The sequence below is a fragment of the Thamnophis elegans genome, chromosome 2 (genome assembly GCF_009769535.1).
Source record: "Thamnophis elegans isolate rThaEle1 chromosome 2, rThaEle1.pri, whole genome shotgun sequence".
Lineage (NCBI taxonomy): Eukaryota > Metazoa > Chordata > Lepidosauria > Squamata > Colubridae > Thamnophis > Thamnophis elegans.
Genome location: NC_045542.1, coordinates 146,810,153 through 146,825,914, shown reverse-complemented (window position 1 = coordinate 146,825,914; position 15,762 = coordinate 146,810,153). Strand labels below are relative to the sequence as shown.

At 36.0% G+C, this 15,762-nt stretch overlaps 2 protein-coding genes across 4 annotated transcripts in view; both read right to left on the bottom strand.

Annotated features, from left to right (window-relative positions):
* Positions 1-599: 599 nt before the first annotated feature.
* LOC116502922 (histone H2A-like) lies at positions 600-1,073 on the bottom strand. The gene has a single exon (XM_032208944.1). It carries the CDS (start codon positions 1,071-1,073, stop codon positions 600-602), a length of 474 nt encoding a protein of 157 aa, XP_032064835.1.
* A 7,615-nt stretch (positions 1,074-8,688) lies between these two features.
* The window catches only part of LOC116502904 (butyrophilin subfamily 2 member A2-like), a 26,969-nt gene continuing 19,895 nt past the window's right edge, over positions 8,689-15,762 (bottom strand). For all 3 annotated transcript variants that reach the window (XM_032208913.1, XM_032208914.1, XM_032208915.1), the window contains exons 6-8: positions 14,384-14,404; positions 12,311-12,343; positions 8,689-11,307 (exon numbers count right to left, since the gene is read on the bottom strand). In XM_032208913.1, the coding sequence (XP_032064804.1) occupies positions 10,793-11,307; positions 12,311-12,343; positions 14,384-14,404 (569 nt within the window). In that variant the 3' untranslated portion in view covers positions 8,689-10,792. The remainder of the gene's footprint in view (positions 11,308-12,310; positions 12,344-14,383; positions 14,405-15,762) is intronic.

The following is a 15,762-nucleotide window of genomic DNA, read 5'->3' as shown; positions in this document are numbered from 1 at the left end:
CTGAGTGATGGGTCTAGTCACCCAGCCAACTTTCATGCTTAAGGACTAGAAACACCAGGTTTCTAGTCTGCTTTAGCCACTGAACCAAGCTGGCTGTTAGAATGTAGTTTTAAATAAAATGTTTACACCTATTTAATTTTTTTATTTCACTAAGAATTGAATTTTCTCAATCCTGAGAGAAATTACCAGTCAAAAATGAGATATATTAGCAACCTATGTACTAAATTTATTGAGCAGTGGAGGAAATATTAAGGGATTGTTAATTGCTGTTCAATAGAATCAACTTACCTAGCTTGATACATTACTTAGAACAGGGCCGTTCTGAGTCACATGACCAGATTTAAAATACCACCATTTGCAACTTTTTATAAGCTTTTTATAACTATTCGACCTAGTTTAATAAACAACCCTGCTTCTATTATGTTCAAGTTCTTCGTTTAACATTCCTTAGATTGGTATTTAAAAACATTCTTGTACATTTGAATTTTTGTCAATTTGTTTAGTGCAGCGAAAAGCTCTTCCAAAAAGCCTGTGGGTGGCTCTGAAAAGAGCCTTTGGGTCTCAGTATTGTCCCCCGGGGCAGGGTTGTTATCGTGTCTTCACTGAACAGCAACAGGCGCGGTCGTCGGTTTGACAGCGACTTTGGGTACCTTGGCAGACTTGCTCACGCTGGTGGTGGGCTTGCTGCTACTAGCGCTATGTAGAATTTCGGTTTTCTTCGGCAATAAAACCGCATGGATATTCGGTAAGACGCCACCCTGGGCGATCGTAACTCCCCCCAGCAATTTATTTAATTCTTCATCGTTGCGCACCGCCAACTGCAAGTGTCGTGGGATGATCCGACTCTTCTTGTTGTCCCTCGCGGCATTACCAGCGAGCTCTAGAATCTCAGCGCTCAAGTACTCCAGTACCGCGGCCAAATATACTGGGGCTCCCCCTCCAATCCGCTCGGCGTAATTGCCTTTACGTAGAAGCCGATGAACTCGACCTACAGGAAACTGCAACCCGGCTCTGGAAGAGCGGGATTTCGCCTTCGCTCGTGCCTTGCCTCCAGTTTTACCTCGGCCAGACATCTTCAAACTCTTCCGCCTCCCAAGACGAAACAGCAGCAAACAATCGCGGTTGAAGGTCTTTTATACCTTTCTTGACCGCGTTTCTCTTATTGCGATTGGTTGAAAACAGCAGACCAATAGGAAGAGTTCTATTTTAACCAATAAGAGACCAGTGTCGTCAAAGACTAGTATAATAAAACGAAATAACGGTTTTTATAAAGAAAAAAAATATTGTTCTTTGTATAATTTTACCCCAGTGTTAATTATATGCGAGAGAAGTAATTTACTTTACCATACTAATAAGATTTAGACATATTTAGTAAATGTTTGTATGTTTACCATACAAGCTAGAATTGATCCATTTGATTAAAACCTTCCTGCATATGAAATCAAACGAAGTTTTGTGCATGAGTTGGCAGCCACAGGTAAGTTGGGAGGCCATATAAATTTGTTTTATAAATATATAATTATAATAATGGGGAAAGAAAAAACGGCTGAGAAAATTTAGAACTCCAATCACTTTGACTACATCACTTTGAAAAATTCCTTCATTGCCTTTAATACCCCTATCCCTATTATAAATCAAACGCTGACAAGTAGGATAGGTTGACAGAATGTATTTCTCTTTCTAGTTTGTATGCATCAAATCCCTATGTCTAGAAAACATGGTTCTTGATAAATTCTAAATATTGGAGATATAGTCAAAACTGTTCACATTCTGGAGATGGATGGCAGTACAAATTGAATAAATAAATACACCAAATTTAATGTCCAATCCAAATTTTTGCTTTTCATCCTAAGCTTTTATAAGTGAGGGGTCCTTGGTATTCTCTCAACTTGGTTGGTTTTTTTGCAGATATTTCATTACCCAAACTAGGTAACATCGAGTAATGAAATGTCTGGAAGAAAACAATCAAGCTCCGAAAGCACCAAGGATTCATCATTTCAACCTTGAGCTACAAATATTCTCCTTTATCGGCACTTTTATAAGTACAGTTAAACGTTACTTTGTAGACTAATCTGACCAGGAATGCGGGTCATACATATTAAATGAGTCCGAACTGAAACATGAACCTGAAGCATGTTTTATTAAATGCAACACAGTCTATAAGGTTTCTTGAAAGAATTGTTTGAGGGTTTGTTCCCTCAAACGAGGAAGTAGGGTTACAATTTTAATATAGACTCTCTAACCAATGCTTATTAAAGCTAGCCATAGTACCATTTGCTGTTACAGTACTTTCCTTCGTATATCTCTCATTGATCAGTTTTTCTGAATGTAAACCAATTAGATCTTGCCATTAGAATCCAAGTTAATACGAATTGGAATGTCTCATCTGAGGCGAACTCGATTCTTAATGACACCGTGGGCGCACCATAAGAACGCTTCAGTTGCTTTTATTTTTAAAGTTTTTATTCACACACCATAGTTTCGTGATCACAAGTGAAAATATGGATTCCAATTACTCCGAATTAATTAACATCGTGAAATCTAAAATACGCCTATCCAAAACTATGAGTCCCTTTCGGAATTCTTAGATTTCATCAGAATACTGTACCGACCAATGCGAATAGAAAGAACTAGGCGGGGAAGAAATGACAAATGTTCTTGTATATCAGTTATAACCTTCGGGAACACCTCCGCCTTAACATCATGGAGAGTTTTGTGAACTCGGAAATTTGTTTATTAGGATCAGCCTCAAATGTAACCGATCAGCGTAGTAAAATACAAAGATCTAATATGATGGCTGAATCTAGGACTGCGCTAAGAAAATTCCGTCGAATCCAAACAAATCCATTATCTGCGTCGCGCCTGAGAAAATATAGCTGCAACGATCTATTTATAAGCTATTTCTTTCCTTCCAATGTGCGCCTAGGTATTATTAGATTAATTCCGTATTTCCATTTAATTCCATTTTATATGTCATTTTTAATTCCTTTCAAAACTTCAATAACCTAAGACAAAAATCACAAGTAGGTGATTTTGCTTGCTTCCCGCATCGGACAGTAAAGACAGAACCTGAACTGTAAATATATATGTGGGGTGTGTGTGTGTGTTTGTGTGTTTTACAAACCTCTGATTTAAAGATTAAGTTGGAATAGGACGGTTGCGGAGAAAATCCATCGGTACTAACCTTTCAGTCAGAGAAGTCACGCCCCCTTTACAGTCGGCCCTGATAGAAAACTTTGAAAAAAAGATTGACTTAAGTAAACATACATGAGATTGATTGCACTGCGGTATTGTTTATTGTCTGTTGGTTGATGTATCTTGTGCTGTTTCTATTGTGCAATCAAAACACCGACCTGGGAAAAATGCACAATTCTGTGATGCTGTATAATGTTGAGAGGAATGTAAGAAGAAATTGGATTTACTTCACACACCATAAAATACTGGAGAGGGTGGAGAAAATAACTAATTTTTAAGAATAAAAAAATTAAAGTTCATTGCAGTTTTTCCTGGAATAGAATGTGGAACTTCCTCAGGCATAGGAGTTTTTGGTTTTTTTATGCCTGAGGCAGGACTAGAACTCAGTTTTATAACTAGACCAAACTGGCTCACTTCCTCACGCATAATAGCTTTTGTAAGAGGTAACCAACTTCTCACAGGGATAGGTTTTCTGTCATGTTTAGGTAGTTTTCAGAGAATTAAGAGAATTAATAGGCATAATTTAATTTAACAGTGCAACTTGCAGGAGAAGCTTCATTTGTTCAAATATATGTCCTCCCACAGCAATCATTAAGAGTCTTGTCCTTTTTTTTACCTTTGCCCACTCTAATTTATCAAACTCCGAGAACAAAATTAACTGGAATTCCTCAGTTCTATGTGAATTGTGTCTTCTTGTCTTTCTGTTTTTCACAAATTAGAATATTCTGAAGAAAAGGGGTGAGTTTATTGAAAATGTCTGACCTGACTGAAAACTGAATGTTTTCCAGGAGACATTTAAAAAAAACAACACTCCATCCTATAGCTGACTCTGGTCATTTTATAGATATTTTGTGATTTCTCCATTGCAGTCTATAATTTGTCAACTTCCCTTATGATGTTTAAACAAATGATGGTCTCAATATAATATTTTGTGTCATTTTTTTCTTCATTGGTTCATAGATATATCAACAGATAGGGCTTTAATTAATTAAGAGAATTAATAGGTATAATTTAACAGTATCTACAGAATAAAGTACACCAGGCTAGAAACCTGCCTTAGCCATGAAAGCCAGTGCGTGACTTTGGGCCAGTCATTCTCTGAGAGAGAATGGGTTGTTGTGGGGAAAATAAGAGGCAGAAGGTGTATTGTATATGTTTGCCACCTTGGGTTATGTGTAAATATAATAAAGGTGAGAGACAAATAAAATAGAATGAGCATTCTCCTACCTCTTCATGCTATGTGAAAAGGCTTATTCACCATTGGCTTTACTGCAAATACAAGTGTAGTTTATTTGCTGTAATTTTGAGGCGTGGAACTTCATTCTGTCTATAATCCCAACTAAATGTTATTTGATTCCGGAAACAAAAATCCTTTCTAAAATATTCTTTTCAAGAGGAAGGCAAAACAGAAATCAATGCTGAGGGCAAAATCGTAATTCTGACAGAAAATGTAGCACATTTTAATCTTGCCCTGTCTCCAGAGAGTTTAAACTTGTTAAAAATCCTGTGAGGTAAATTAGTTGAAAGTAAGGGGAAATTGGGGAACCAGGATCTTTGTGGCCAGCCTTCTTTTGTCATTAAGCAAAATAAGCTCTGACTGCTAATTTTGATGTGGAAATTAAAAAAAAAACATAGATATGAGAGGCTGCCTGTTAAAACCCTGGCTTTTAATTGGATATACTTTCCAATTCCAGATTTGCTCCATGTTCAATCAGCTGGATATGTACCCTGAGCATATATATTATCTTGCATCTAAAACTCCTTCTTAAAAGTGTTCTTGTTGATGAATATATAAAACGTTTGGATTTCAGGCCAGGAATCATCTCAAGGGTTCAATCTAGAAAACTCTTGCTATCTCAATCAACATGTACTTTCTATATTTTATCTTCACCTTTTTTTTTCTTTTATTAATATTGTTGTAATTCCTTGGATTGCTGTAAACTACCCAGAGTTATTAAGAGTTTAAACATGCAAGTTTCATAATCAGTAATTATGATTAGCAAATTAGGCATGCCCAAAGTCAGGAAAACTCTACATTAGGTTTTCCATTTTATTTGACTCTCTGACCAGTTGCATATTTTGCATTAAACCATTAATATAAAGTGTTTGCTTTGATCTTATTGTAGGAACCCAGCCACTTTATTAGTAAACCCTGGTTTGGGGAATAAAGGATTATCTGAGCCAATCCAGAGTTATTGTAGTTGTGGTCAAGCAAACAGAAAGTGTGTAATCTGTGAACTGTTTGTGAATTTGCTTGTAATATCTTGTCTTTGCAGCGTGGCATAAAATGCATTGGTGAATATCCTGGGGTAGGACAACTAAAGCTTCTGAATAATTGGCATAGGCAAACAAGCTGCAGGTCTGTTTGTGAATGTGCTGCTGTTCATGGTTTAAAGAAGTCCTTCCCTGGCTGTTCTTGACTTTAACCATACATCTACTTATAGGGTCTCCTGCTAGATAAAGGGCTGAACTAGAAGACCTTCCAGATCCCTTCAAACTCTGTTCTGTTATTCTGCTTTTTGTTCAGAAGCTGCACCTAGACCCGAGGCTACCTTGCAGTTGCAGTCTCTTGGCATCCTCACTTTGAGGGAAGCTTGCTTCAGTTATTTGAGATTGAGAACTATGTTCTCTCCAAGTTCTCTCTAATCTCAGCATCTGAGCAACTATCTCATCCAGTGACATTTACTTCATCAGCTGCCTTCAAAGAGGGATGAAGATCTGCTAATGTATTTTCATTTCATCATCAAAAGAATGACCTAGATTTAAAGTCCTGAAGCCCACATTTTCTTTTTATGAGAAAAAGTTTATTAAGTAGTTATTTGAAAGCTTAGTGAAATATTAGTGAAATATTAGAAAAATAACCTGTATTAAGAGGGCTTCCATGGGATAGCTTGATGGAAAGGAAAGATGAACAGCTGTAGGGTAGCAGCTTCCATGTAAAATAGAGATTGTACAACCTTAGTTTCCAACCTGCCTAAAAGGTATTTTGATTACAACTTAGGTTCCTTTGTGAGGAAAAAAAAATAGTGGCTTTCTCTACTACCTTGTTTTGTAGAAAAAGAAGCAATTTAGTGTATACATCTGTTCTAGCGGCTTTTCTGGTGCGAAGTTGTGCCTTACATTGCATTTCAGTTGATATTGTAGTCTCGAGAAACAGCCTCCTTTGATGTTTGCTTTCTATTTGTCATATCTTGATCTACTTGTGCCTTGATATTATCTTTATTTTTAATTCCTAAATTTGCTTTACATACCCATGCCAAGTGCATTCTGCCTAGAGGGTTGCAAATTGTGCAGCCATTTTGTTTATTTATGTAGCCTTTTATTTATTTTCTTTCTTATGCACATAATTTCAACATAAAAATATAATCCTGTAACAAAAATTATTGCATATATGCAATGTCCAGTGTATTCTCCTGGTTTGATTATATTATTGTGCTACTGATTACTTGTGAATAGGGTAAGACCTTTTTGTTATTATAAATAATTGTTTTTCTTTATACTATCATAAAAGTGGAATGTTCAATTTCTTGCAAATATTTTGTATTTATTAGCAGAACTGCATGCAAGTAAGAATAAATTTAATAGCCTCTTAAATGTTTTTTTTTCTTTTTTAAAGCAGCTTTGCATTATCATGACACAAGCCCCGGGCCTTTGTAAAATTGCATGGTGAGTCTACATTGCTAGTATTATTGCAACAAGTAATATAATAGAAAATTAAGCCTGTGGGCTCTTCCAGAAAGTTAATTTTTCTGCCACTAGCATGATCCATACTCCCATCATTCCCACAATACTGTAAAAAGGTAGAACTCATACCAAATGGATTCCCCCCTTCTACAAATGTGAATTTTCTTCAGAAACTGCTCCATTTGTGGTTATTCAAATATCAAGTGTTTTCATTCAGAAATATTGTGAGATGTGTTTGTAAGGAGTGCATTCTCCAAACCATACTGTGTTAAAATGGATTTTGTCACATCCACCTTAAATAAAGTTCATGTACTCAGTTGCTTCTCCTCTTTACTTATCAGCTTATTTCCAAGTAATTGTGTATTTTTATGATGGACAAATAGATGGGAAACCAAACATGATTTTTCCCTCATTTTTTGATAGAAATTAATCCACCATACAGTACTGACATTAACATCTCCCACACAGACTGGTTCACAGATTCACAGACTTTGAACACATTTCTTTTCTTGAAAAATATGCTTGTTTTGGCAAAAGAGACAAATTCTCAGAGACTGCTCTTTGGAATAACTAAAAACAAAACCCCAGATACCACAGGATCATACTTCCTCCTGACTAATTTATACCTCCCTTAAGTATGTGTAAGCTTGATAGTGTAAAATTGGCTATATTCAAATATATATTTTTCCAAAAAGGCCTTTCTACTAGCCTCTTACCTATATTTTGAAGTATTTACATTTAAAAGGAAAAGTTTTATTAATTCTTTTCCTTAAAATATATTTTAAGAACATCAAATTACACAAAGCATGTCAAATGAATGAAACTTTATTTAGAGCTATACACACAATATACACAGAGCTACCTTTTTTACAGTTGATTTTTATTTGATTAAGAGAGGATTTTCTCTCAATAAACAGATATCAACATATACACTGTCAGGGTTCCAGACCTGACATACATTATTATTAAATTATTATTCCTTAGAACGTCAACAGAGAGAGGAACAACTGAAATAGCAATAATCTTTTGTGACCTATTTTCCATTCCTATGTAGGTGTGTATAAGTCTCCTTGTAGCTAGCTTTTAAAAAGTGGTACATTTATTAGAAATTAAAATTTAAAAGACACAAATTAAAAGAAATGAATAAGGAAAAATACAAAGTGCAGAAAAGAAAAAAACAAGCATATATTTAAGGAATATGTAAAGAAAATAAAAAATTAGATGACAAAGAAAGGAAAAAATATAATAAAGGTAAATAAAGGAGTGGCTTCCTCCTTCATCACATATGAACAATTTTAACATCTTCCCTTAAAATACAGCAAGTGCTCTCTTCTTCCTATATCTTATCTATGAAGAAGTTCTTTAAAGTCTAATCTTTCAGTCCTGATCAGCAAAAGTTAATTAAGGGTTACCAGAGATAATACTATTATCTATTTTAATCTTGATCAAATAAACCAACTTCCTTTTAACAATCTCGATCTTTAGTCCTGTCAAACAATGTCCTAGAAGTTTATTTCTTTTCATTTTTATTTTTGTCCCTTTTCACAACATTTTTCAAAACTTTAATAAGACTTTTGTAAATTCAATATAGAATAGTTATTCAGGTGACTCTTTTAGTTTATCATTGGTTTCTCATGTTTTTAAGAGAATTTAAAAAGCATTTTCCCACAGGAAGAATTCTTATAATTAATTCCAAAATCTTATTTCTAAACATTCTGATTCCTTAGTCAATTTGAAATTTTCTTTAATCAAAGTTCCAGTCACCCCTTTTATTTATTTATTCCAAAATACTTAATTCTTAGACTTGTACTTTCTCTAAGGATTGAAGGAAACTCATACAGTGCTATAAAACCTGCTTATCCAAGCTTCCTAATAGCAATAGCACTTAGACTTATATACTGCTTTACAGGCCTCTCTAAGCGGTTTACAGATCCAGCATATTGTTCCCATTAAAGCAGTTAACAAACAATTTCCAAAAGTGATTAGAAAAGGAACTATGCAAACCCACTGTTCTTTTGAAGGCAATGAACACAGTTTGAGCAAAGCTGGCTTTCCTGCATCTCCCAGATCTCTAAACACTCCAGAGACTGCTCTTTTGTGGCCTTTTCATAGGAAGCAATTGTGTGGAGCATCTCTCAAGTCTGTTCTTTGTCCAGAGAGGAAGTATGAAGAACTGGTCTACTCACTCTGCTGCAGTCGTGAAAACGGAGCCAACTGCAATTCACATTTCTTCCCCCAAAGTCCCTTGCTTTTAAAAATTGTGGAGAAAAATTGCATTTTGAGCTTCACCACCAAATTGCCTCACGCTCTCCTTGGAGGACACAACTAATCAGATACAAAGCATTTCCTCTTGAAGTTTAATTTTGTTTTTCTCTAAAACAGCACTCGGGATGTACCATAAATCACAGAGTCTCCTGCTCTCATTCAGCTCCAGCTTGGGGCAGGGTGGGGGGCATTAACAAAAGGCGTGCCCCAAAGATGGAGTTATTTGAGCGAAGGAAAGATTTTCTGTCTCATATGCTTGCATGCATGCAATTATTCTGTCATTTCAGTGCAAGAAGACCTTGCTTACCAACTGCCTTGTTTGGAGACCATTCAAAGTTAATGTGACCAACCCCCTTACATTTATGACCATTGCAGCATCCTGAAGCTCCAAGATTGCCATTAATATGCTTCATAATGACTCCCAAAAAGAAGAATTTAGCAAACTGTGGTCATGGGGTGTCTCAGTTAATGATCCAGGCACTTAGAGATAGACCAGGAGTGCTTATTTGCCATCAGTTTATGAAGTACTTTGAGGGGAGGATTTGACAGCACAAGGGAAGGATAGCCAATGACTTAATAGCCAGCTATCAACACCCCAATCAACAACTAAATAGTCACACACAGCAGGTACCATCTAAATACCACACAAGGAATAGCCCAAAGCACAAACACTGCTAGAAAGAAGTTCCCCCCGAGGATGGGCTCCAGCACAGTCCGAAAGCTTGGAAGACTCTCTGGTCCCAGTGACTGGCCCAATTTGGATTTTGCACATTATCCTGGGACATGTATATTCACCTTCATTCATCTTAGCGATAGAGTTGCCACTTCCAGATGTGATTGCTACGCGAGGACTACCTGTAGCCATTCCTTTCCTTCCACCCTGTGCATTCCCTTCCCTTTGCTCATGCGAGGCAACCTATGGACTGCATGGTGTTCAGCCTGCCTCTTTCGATTCTATTTCCAGAGCTCTCCAGATAGTGCATCCCAAACCCAGTCCTAGATTTTTATATTTTTATTTTAAAAAAACACACAAGCCTCAGGATAGGTGCTTTAAGCCTCCCATTGCATTAATACAGTAGTCTATTTTGAAAGCAGACCTGAAAAAATAAAAATAAAGGCTTAATATTTTAGCCCCCACTCCTCACTATCTCACTACCATATTCAACCTAAGATGTCATTCTCATAGAGGCTAGAAAAAAAAATTTTTAGAGTATAATTCCTGACTGCCAAAAATGCCCCCCCCCTCACTTGATACACATAATAATACACATGTACCACCTTAGTCTATCACTCCAAGGTTGTTTCTCCATCCTGATCTACTTCCAAGCTTGGGGCGGGGTGTGTGTGTCAAGTAGAGGAAACAACCTGAGGTAAATCAGCAGCAGGTAAGTAAGATATAGAAAAGGCTGGCCTCCAACTTTTTATTGCTTGAGGTGAGTGACATCCTTCCACCTAGTCAAGATCCCACAGGTTCCTCCCTCTCCATGATTGTAAAGCTGCAGTAAGAAGAAGTGATTCCTATAAGACAATCTACAGCCCTTGCATGATATGGAAAATGAACTGCCTGTCTTGGTCTAGCCCCACATAATGTGAATAATAACTCTACTGCATTCAATTTTCTGATTGAACCTCTCTTAAAGGAAAGTAATCAAGAACACAGCCTAAGCCAGCACCCTACCCCTACATATAGGAAGGGGAAGACCACTTCCCCATTGAACGCGGCTGAGAAGAAAGTGTATATATGCTTTCGGTGAGTGACATCATGAAAGGCAACTAGTTCCATCTCATAATCCAAGTAAACTCCCAGTTTGCTGGGCTTCTTTTTCAGAATCAGGGGTATCTTGGGTAGGGTAAGAGCTTTGTATTGGATTCGATCTTTCCCCACTGCCCAGATTCCTTCTTCTGGGACAAGGATGAGCTTTCCCTCCCTCTTCATGGAATTTCTAGCCACCCCCAAAGCCCAATACCCATCCTCTCCAACTTCTATTTCCCAATAATGCTTCCCGGAGGAAAATCCCTCCCTTCCCAGGACACAGCGCTCCATATTAAATCTTTTAGGACTGTATGGTCGGCTCTGCCACATGAATCCATGTATGACAGTTTTCTGGTCTGCAGACAGGATCAGATCTTGGTTGGCCGTTTCTGGATCTAGAACTATGTTTGCTGAGAGGAAAAGGAGAAGTGGGAAAAGAGAAAGAAGGTGAGGACGAAAAGGTTAACCTAAAAGACAATGCTGCAATTGTCCCATTCTTAATTATAATGAGAAGAAATTGATCAGCACATAGATCTTATTTTGAAACAACTTTTAGCGCTTATCCCATTAAAAGACCCATTTCCAAGGCTGCACCAAGTTTCCCTCGATCTATTTAGTCCATGTTATGAATGACACTTCTCTGGACTAAATTGTGCAGCAAAACAAGGAGGTCTTCATGCCTAAACACAATAGGCTTATCTCATTTTAAACAAAATACATAATGTATTTGATATCTAAGTATATATTAAGATAAATAAGTATATAATTATTTGGAAGGTAAAGGTTCCCCTCGCACATATATTCTAGTTGTTCCCAACTCTAGGGGATGGTGCTCATCTCCGTTTCAAAGCCGAGGAGCCAGCGTTGTCCAAAGACGTTCTCCATGGTCATGTGGCCTGCATGACTAAATGCCAAAGGCGCACGGAACACTGTTACCTTCTCACCAAAAGTGGTTCCTATTTTTCTACTTGCATTTTTGCATGCTTTTGAACTGCTAGGTTGGTAGGAGCTGGGACAAGTAATGGGAGCTCACTCTATTATGTTGCACTAGGGATTTGAACCACCGAACTGCCGACAAGCTTGGTGTCTTAGCATTTGGATGATAGGATTTCTATGGAAGTTCCTTGCATAAGTCCCTGCTAAAAAAAATGAAATTTCCCCACAGAATTTTTTTAAAGAATGATATCAAAATCCATGCATATTGTATTTGTCATTGAAAAATGCTGCTGAGCTGATAGAACTTGATTCCTTTACATATAAATATCAGAACTCAGCACATGAACACTTTTGAATTTAAAAAAATTCTTTGGAGTATGGAGTAAAATCTTGATGTAAAATATTCAGTTTCACAGATTAGCTCAATGATGATGGAATTTACATTTTGGAGTGATAACAAACACGACAGCCACCAACCTTTTTCTATTGGTATCACCATGTTCCTCCAATCTAAAAACAAGATTAAAGATTAAAATAAATCAAAGGGACAGTTTAATATTGAAAAAAATAATTTTAAAAAAAGCTGTTCAAAATTACTACAAAGTAATTTTCTTTCTGCACCATTAGAACATAGCAGGCCCAAGTTCCTTTACATTTTAGGGCCTTCTGGATCCAGTGATTGAGAATATCTATAGGCATGTGGTTGTCACTAGAAAGCCTTCAAAGGCTCAAAGGATTATTTATGGGACCTTGTGTTCTTCCTATCAGGTCCAAGAGAAAAGACATTGTCCAAGTCCCCATAATTAAAGAATGCCATCTTAGAAGGTGTATCATTTCTGACATAGTACCTTCCCTCTGGAACATCCTATCTCCTATGATTAAATTAACGCCAACTCTATCAGCCTGTCAGAAAGTTCTGAAGACCTCCAAGGCATGGAGGATGGGAAACTAGATGTGAGATACTATTGTTCTTGATGAGTATTCATTGCATTTCCTCTTTATAAGTTTTATGTTTCTGCTGTTACTGTTTTTTTTAAATAAGTAGTTAGCTGCCGTGACCCGTCAAAACCGCGTTCCACAAAAGCGCGGTCGCCGAAAGCGCGTATGTGACGTCATCACAGCGCGATGAAAAAAATTAAAAATTGAAATAAAAATAAAATTACAGCAAGCCGATTCACATAAAGGCAAGGGTTAGGGTTAGGGTTAGGGTTAGGTTAAGGGTTAGGGTTAGGTTTAGAGTGTTAGGGTTACGTTTAGCGTTAGGTTAAGGGTTAGCGTTAGGTTTTTCGTTAGGTTAAGGGTTAGGTTTAGGGTTAGGTTTAGGGTTAGGTTAAGGGTTAGGTTTGGGGGGGTTAGGGTAAGGTTTTCGCTTTATTTTTACATTTTTCGATCACAGCGCGATGTTTTCGTCGCGCTGTGATGACGTCAAATACGCGCTTTCATCGACCGCGCTTTTGTCTACCGCGGTTTTGTGGTGGAACCGTTAGCTGCACCTAAAGTCATATTTGGGGTATGGGTGGCCATATAAATTGATTTAATAATGATTATTTATATTTAGTAATTATCTACTATAATTTGTCAAGGAGGTTGAGAAACTGTCCCAGGAAAGAAGAATGGAGTTTTGATGCCTACGATATTTCTATTTCTATTTTTTAAAGTGTCTGCTTTAAAAAAAAATGTGAAGGAGTTAAAAAATTATAGTTACACATTTTTTTAAATTCACCTAAAGGAGTGACCATTGCTCAATAATAGAATTACATGCTTTGCACATTGGAGACCCTAAATTTAATCCCTTTACATAACAGGACTAAAACTTTTGTTAAGACTCTTATTTGAAACCAGGGAAAATTCTGTATGTCATACCAGATGATTGACGCAATTGGTTTGCTTGCTAGTAATTTTCTGAAGTGCACACTTCATTCCTATCAGTAGATATTTAATTTGTCCCTTTCTGTTTTGTTACACTTTTTACAATTTTACAAAAATATAATTAAGTTGATATTTTTCCTTTCCCATGAAAGACACAACACAGAATCACCTATAATACCTATGTTATACATTAAAGAATGCTTACTGGAATTACTGTATTAATTCCAGTGATATTAATATTACTGTATCTGTATTGTTATTAATTGTATTATCACTGCATTACTATTCTTCTTCTCATCTTTCCTATTACATATCTCTTTTTCTACTAATGACTATAACGTGTTGCTCATATCTTTACAATTTACCGTATAGTGTTTTATTTAGTTTCCTAGTATGATTTATGTTGATTGCTTATTTAATATCCTATAAATGATCACTATCACTGTTGTATCTTATGATTTATGAATATAATTTTATGATCTATGATGATTTATCACATATATTTTATGTACACTGAAATATTACACACTGAAGACAAATTCCTTGTATGTCCAATCACACTTGGCCAATAAAGAATTCTATTCTATTAATTGATGTGTTTAAGATTGATAACTTCTATATTATATTGTGGCCCAAATGCTTTTCTCAAAAAAACAGAAGAAGAAAAAGAAAATCACTTACTCAGTTCAGTGACCAGCTTTCCTAGAATAGAAGGGGAAAAAACCTTATTACTGTACTGCTGCAGAAAACATAAATGTGTGGCTTCAATTCCTCCCCTCAGGATGCCACTATAGGGCATTGCATGCCAAAACAACTAGACACAAAGATCGTTTTGCCCCTTGCCATCACTCTGCCAAATACCAAATTACCACAGCAGGGTCTTATGCCTAATGATATTTACCCATGTTATCCTTCTCATCTTTCCTATTACCTCTTGGTAGTTTATGACTTATCACTTTGTTTTTTGTATCTTATGATTTATGACTGTATTTACAATTTACATTTTATGATTTATCACTTTGTTGTGTGTATGTATACTGAGAGCTTATTCACTGGAGACACACATTTCCTTATGTGTCCAAACACCCTTGGCCAATAAAGAATATTATGTTGTGTTATTTGCCATCATTATCTGTTATTAAAGCCAACTGGTATTCCCTAAGTCTTTGGAGAAATAATAAGGAACAAAATAACAGCTAAACGTAATCAGCATTCAATATACAAGATAATAGAAAACTAATCAAGAGCTAGCAAATATTTTTTTCTTTGATGTTATACTGTTGATAGATTGATCTTGGGGGGAGGGGGAGTATTATTCCTTTAAACTAGTGGCTTTTAAAATATGATCCAATATGATCCCCTTTGACAATTATTGAAGATATTTTCAGAATTTTAAAACAAAGTCATTCTTCTCATTATTGCCTTTTATTTGTTACATTTTTTTCATATTTTAAGAAATGTTTATTACATTTCAGAGATAAAAGGTTAAAATATAAAATTATAACAAAAAAGGAAAATTAGGGGGAATAGAGAATGTTTAATGCAGGTTTATTTCATGAAATACATTTAGGTTAGTATATAATGGGTTTAATGTTCTTTTTACTTAATTCAATAAATAAATATTCTACAAAGGCATCAATTTTATTTTTTAAATATGGTAAATATTGATAAAATAACCTATACAAACAAAGATCTTTGGGAGTTTCTCATAATTATTAAAACAAAAAGATTCTTTGATCAAAAAAATCTAAGCAGCACTGTTTCAAACAATGGGTGAATTGGATGACCAATCTACCACTAAATGGCAGCAAAGTGTAAGGCTTTTTTAATAGCTATTGGCTGCCATCTAGTGGTCAACTATTTTATGCAACTGAGATACAGTTGTTGAGGAACTGAAATTCAATTAAAGATTAACTATGAATATCCCTGTGGGAATTGTAAACTATCCTAAAAACATAACTGAGGAAAGAAAGTAAGGAAAAAGAAGCTTTTAATGTGCTGCAGCCAGGGGAGAGGAAAATTTTGCGATGGCTCATTTAATATAATTAATATTATGGTTA

Bases quoted from the DNA above. Each gene is read 5' to 3' on its own strand.
- LOC116502922 (XM_032208944.1), bottom strand. From the start codon at position 1,073: ATGTCTGGCCGAGGTAAAACTGGAGGCAAGGCACGAGCGAAGGCGAAA.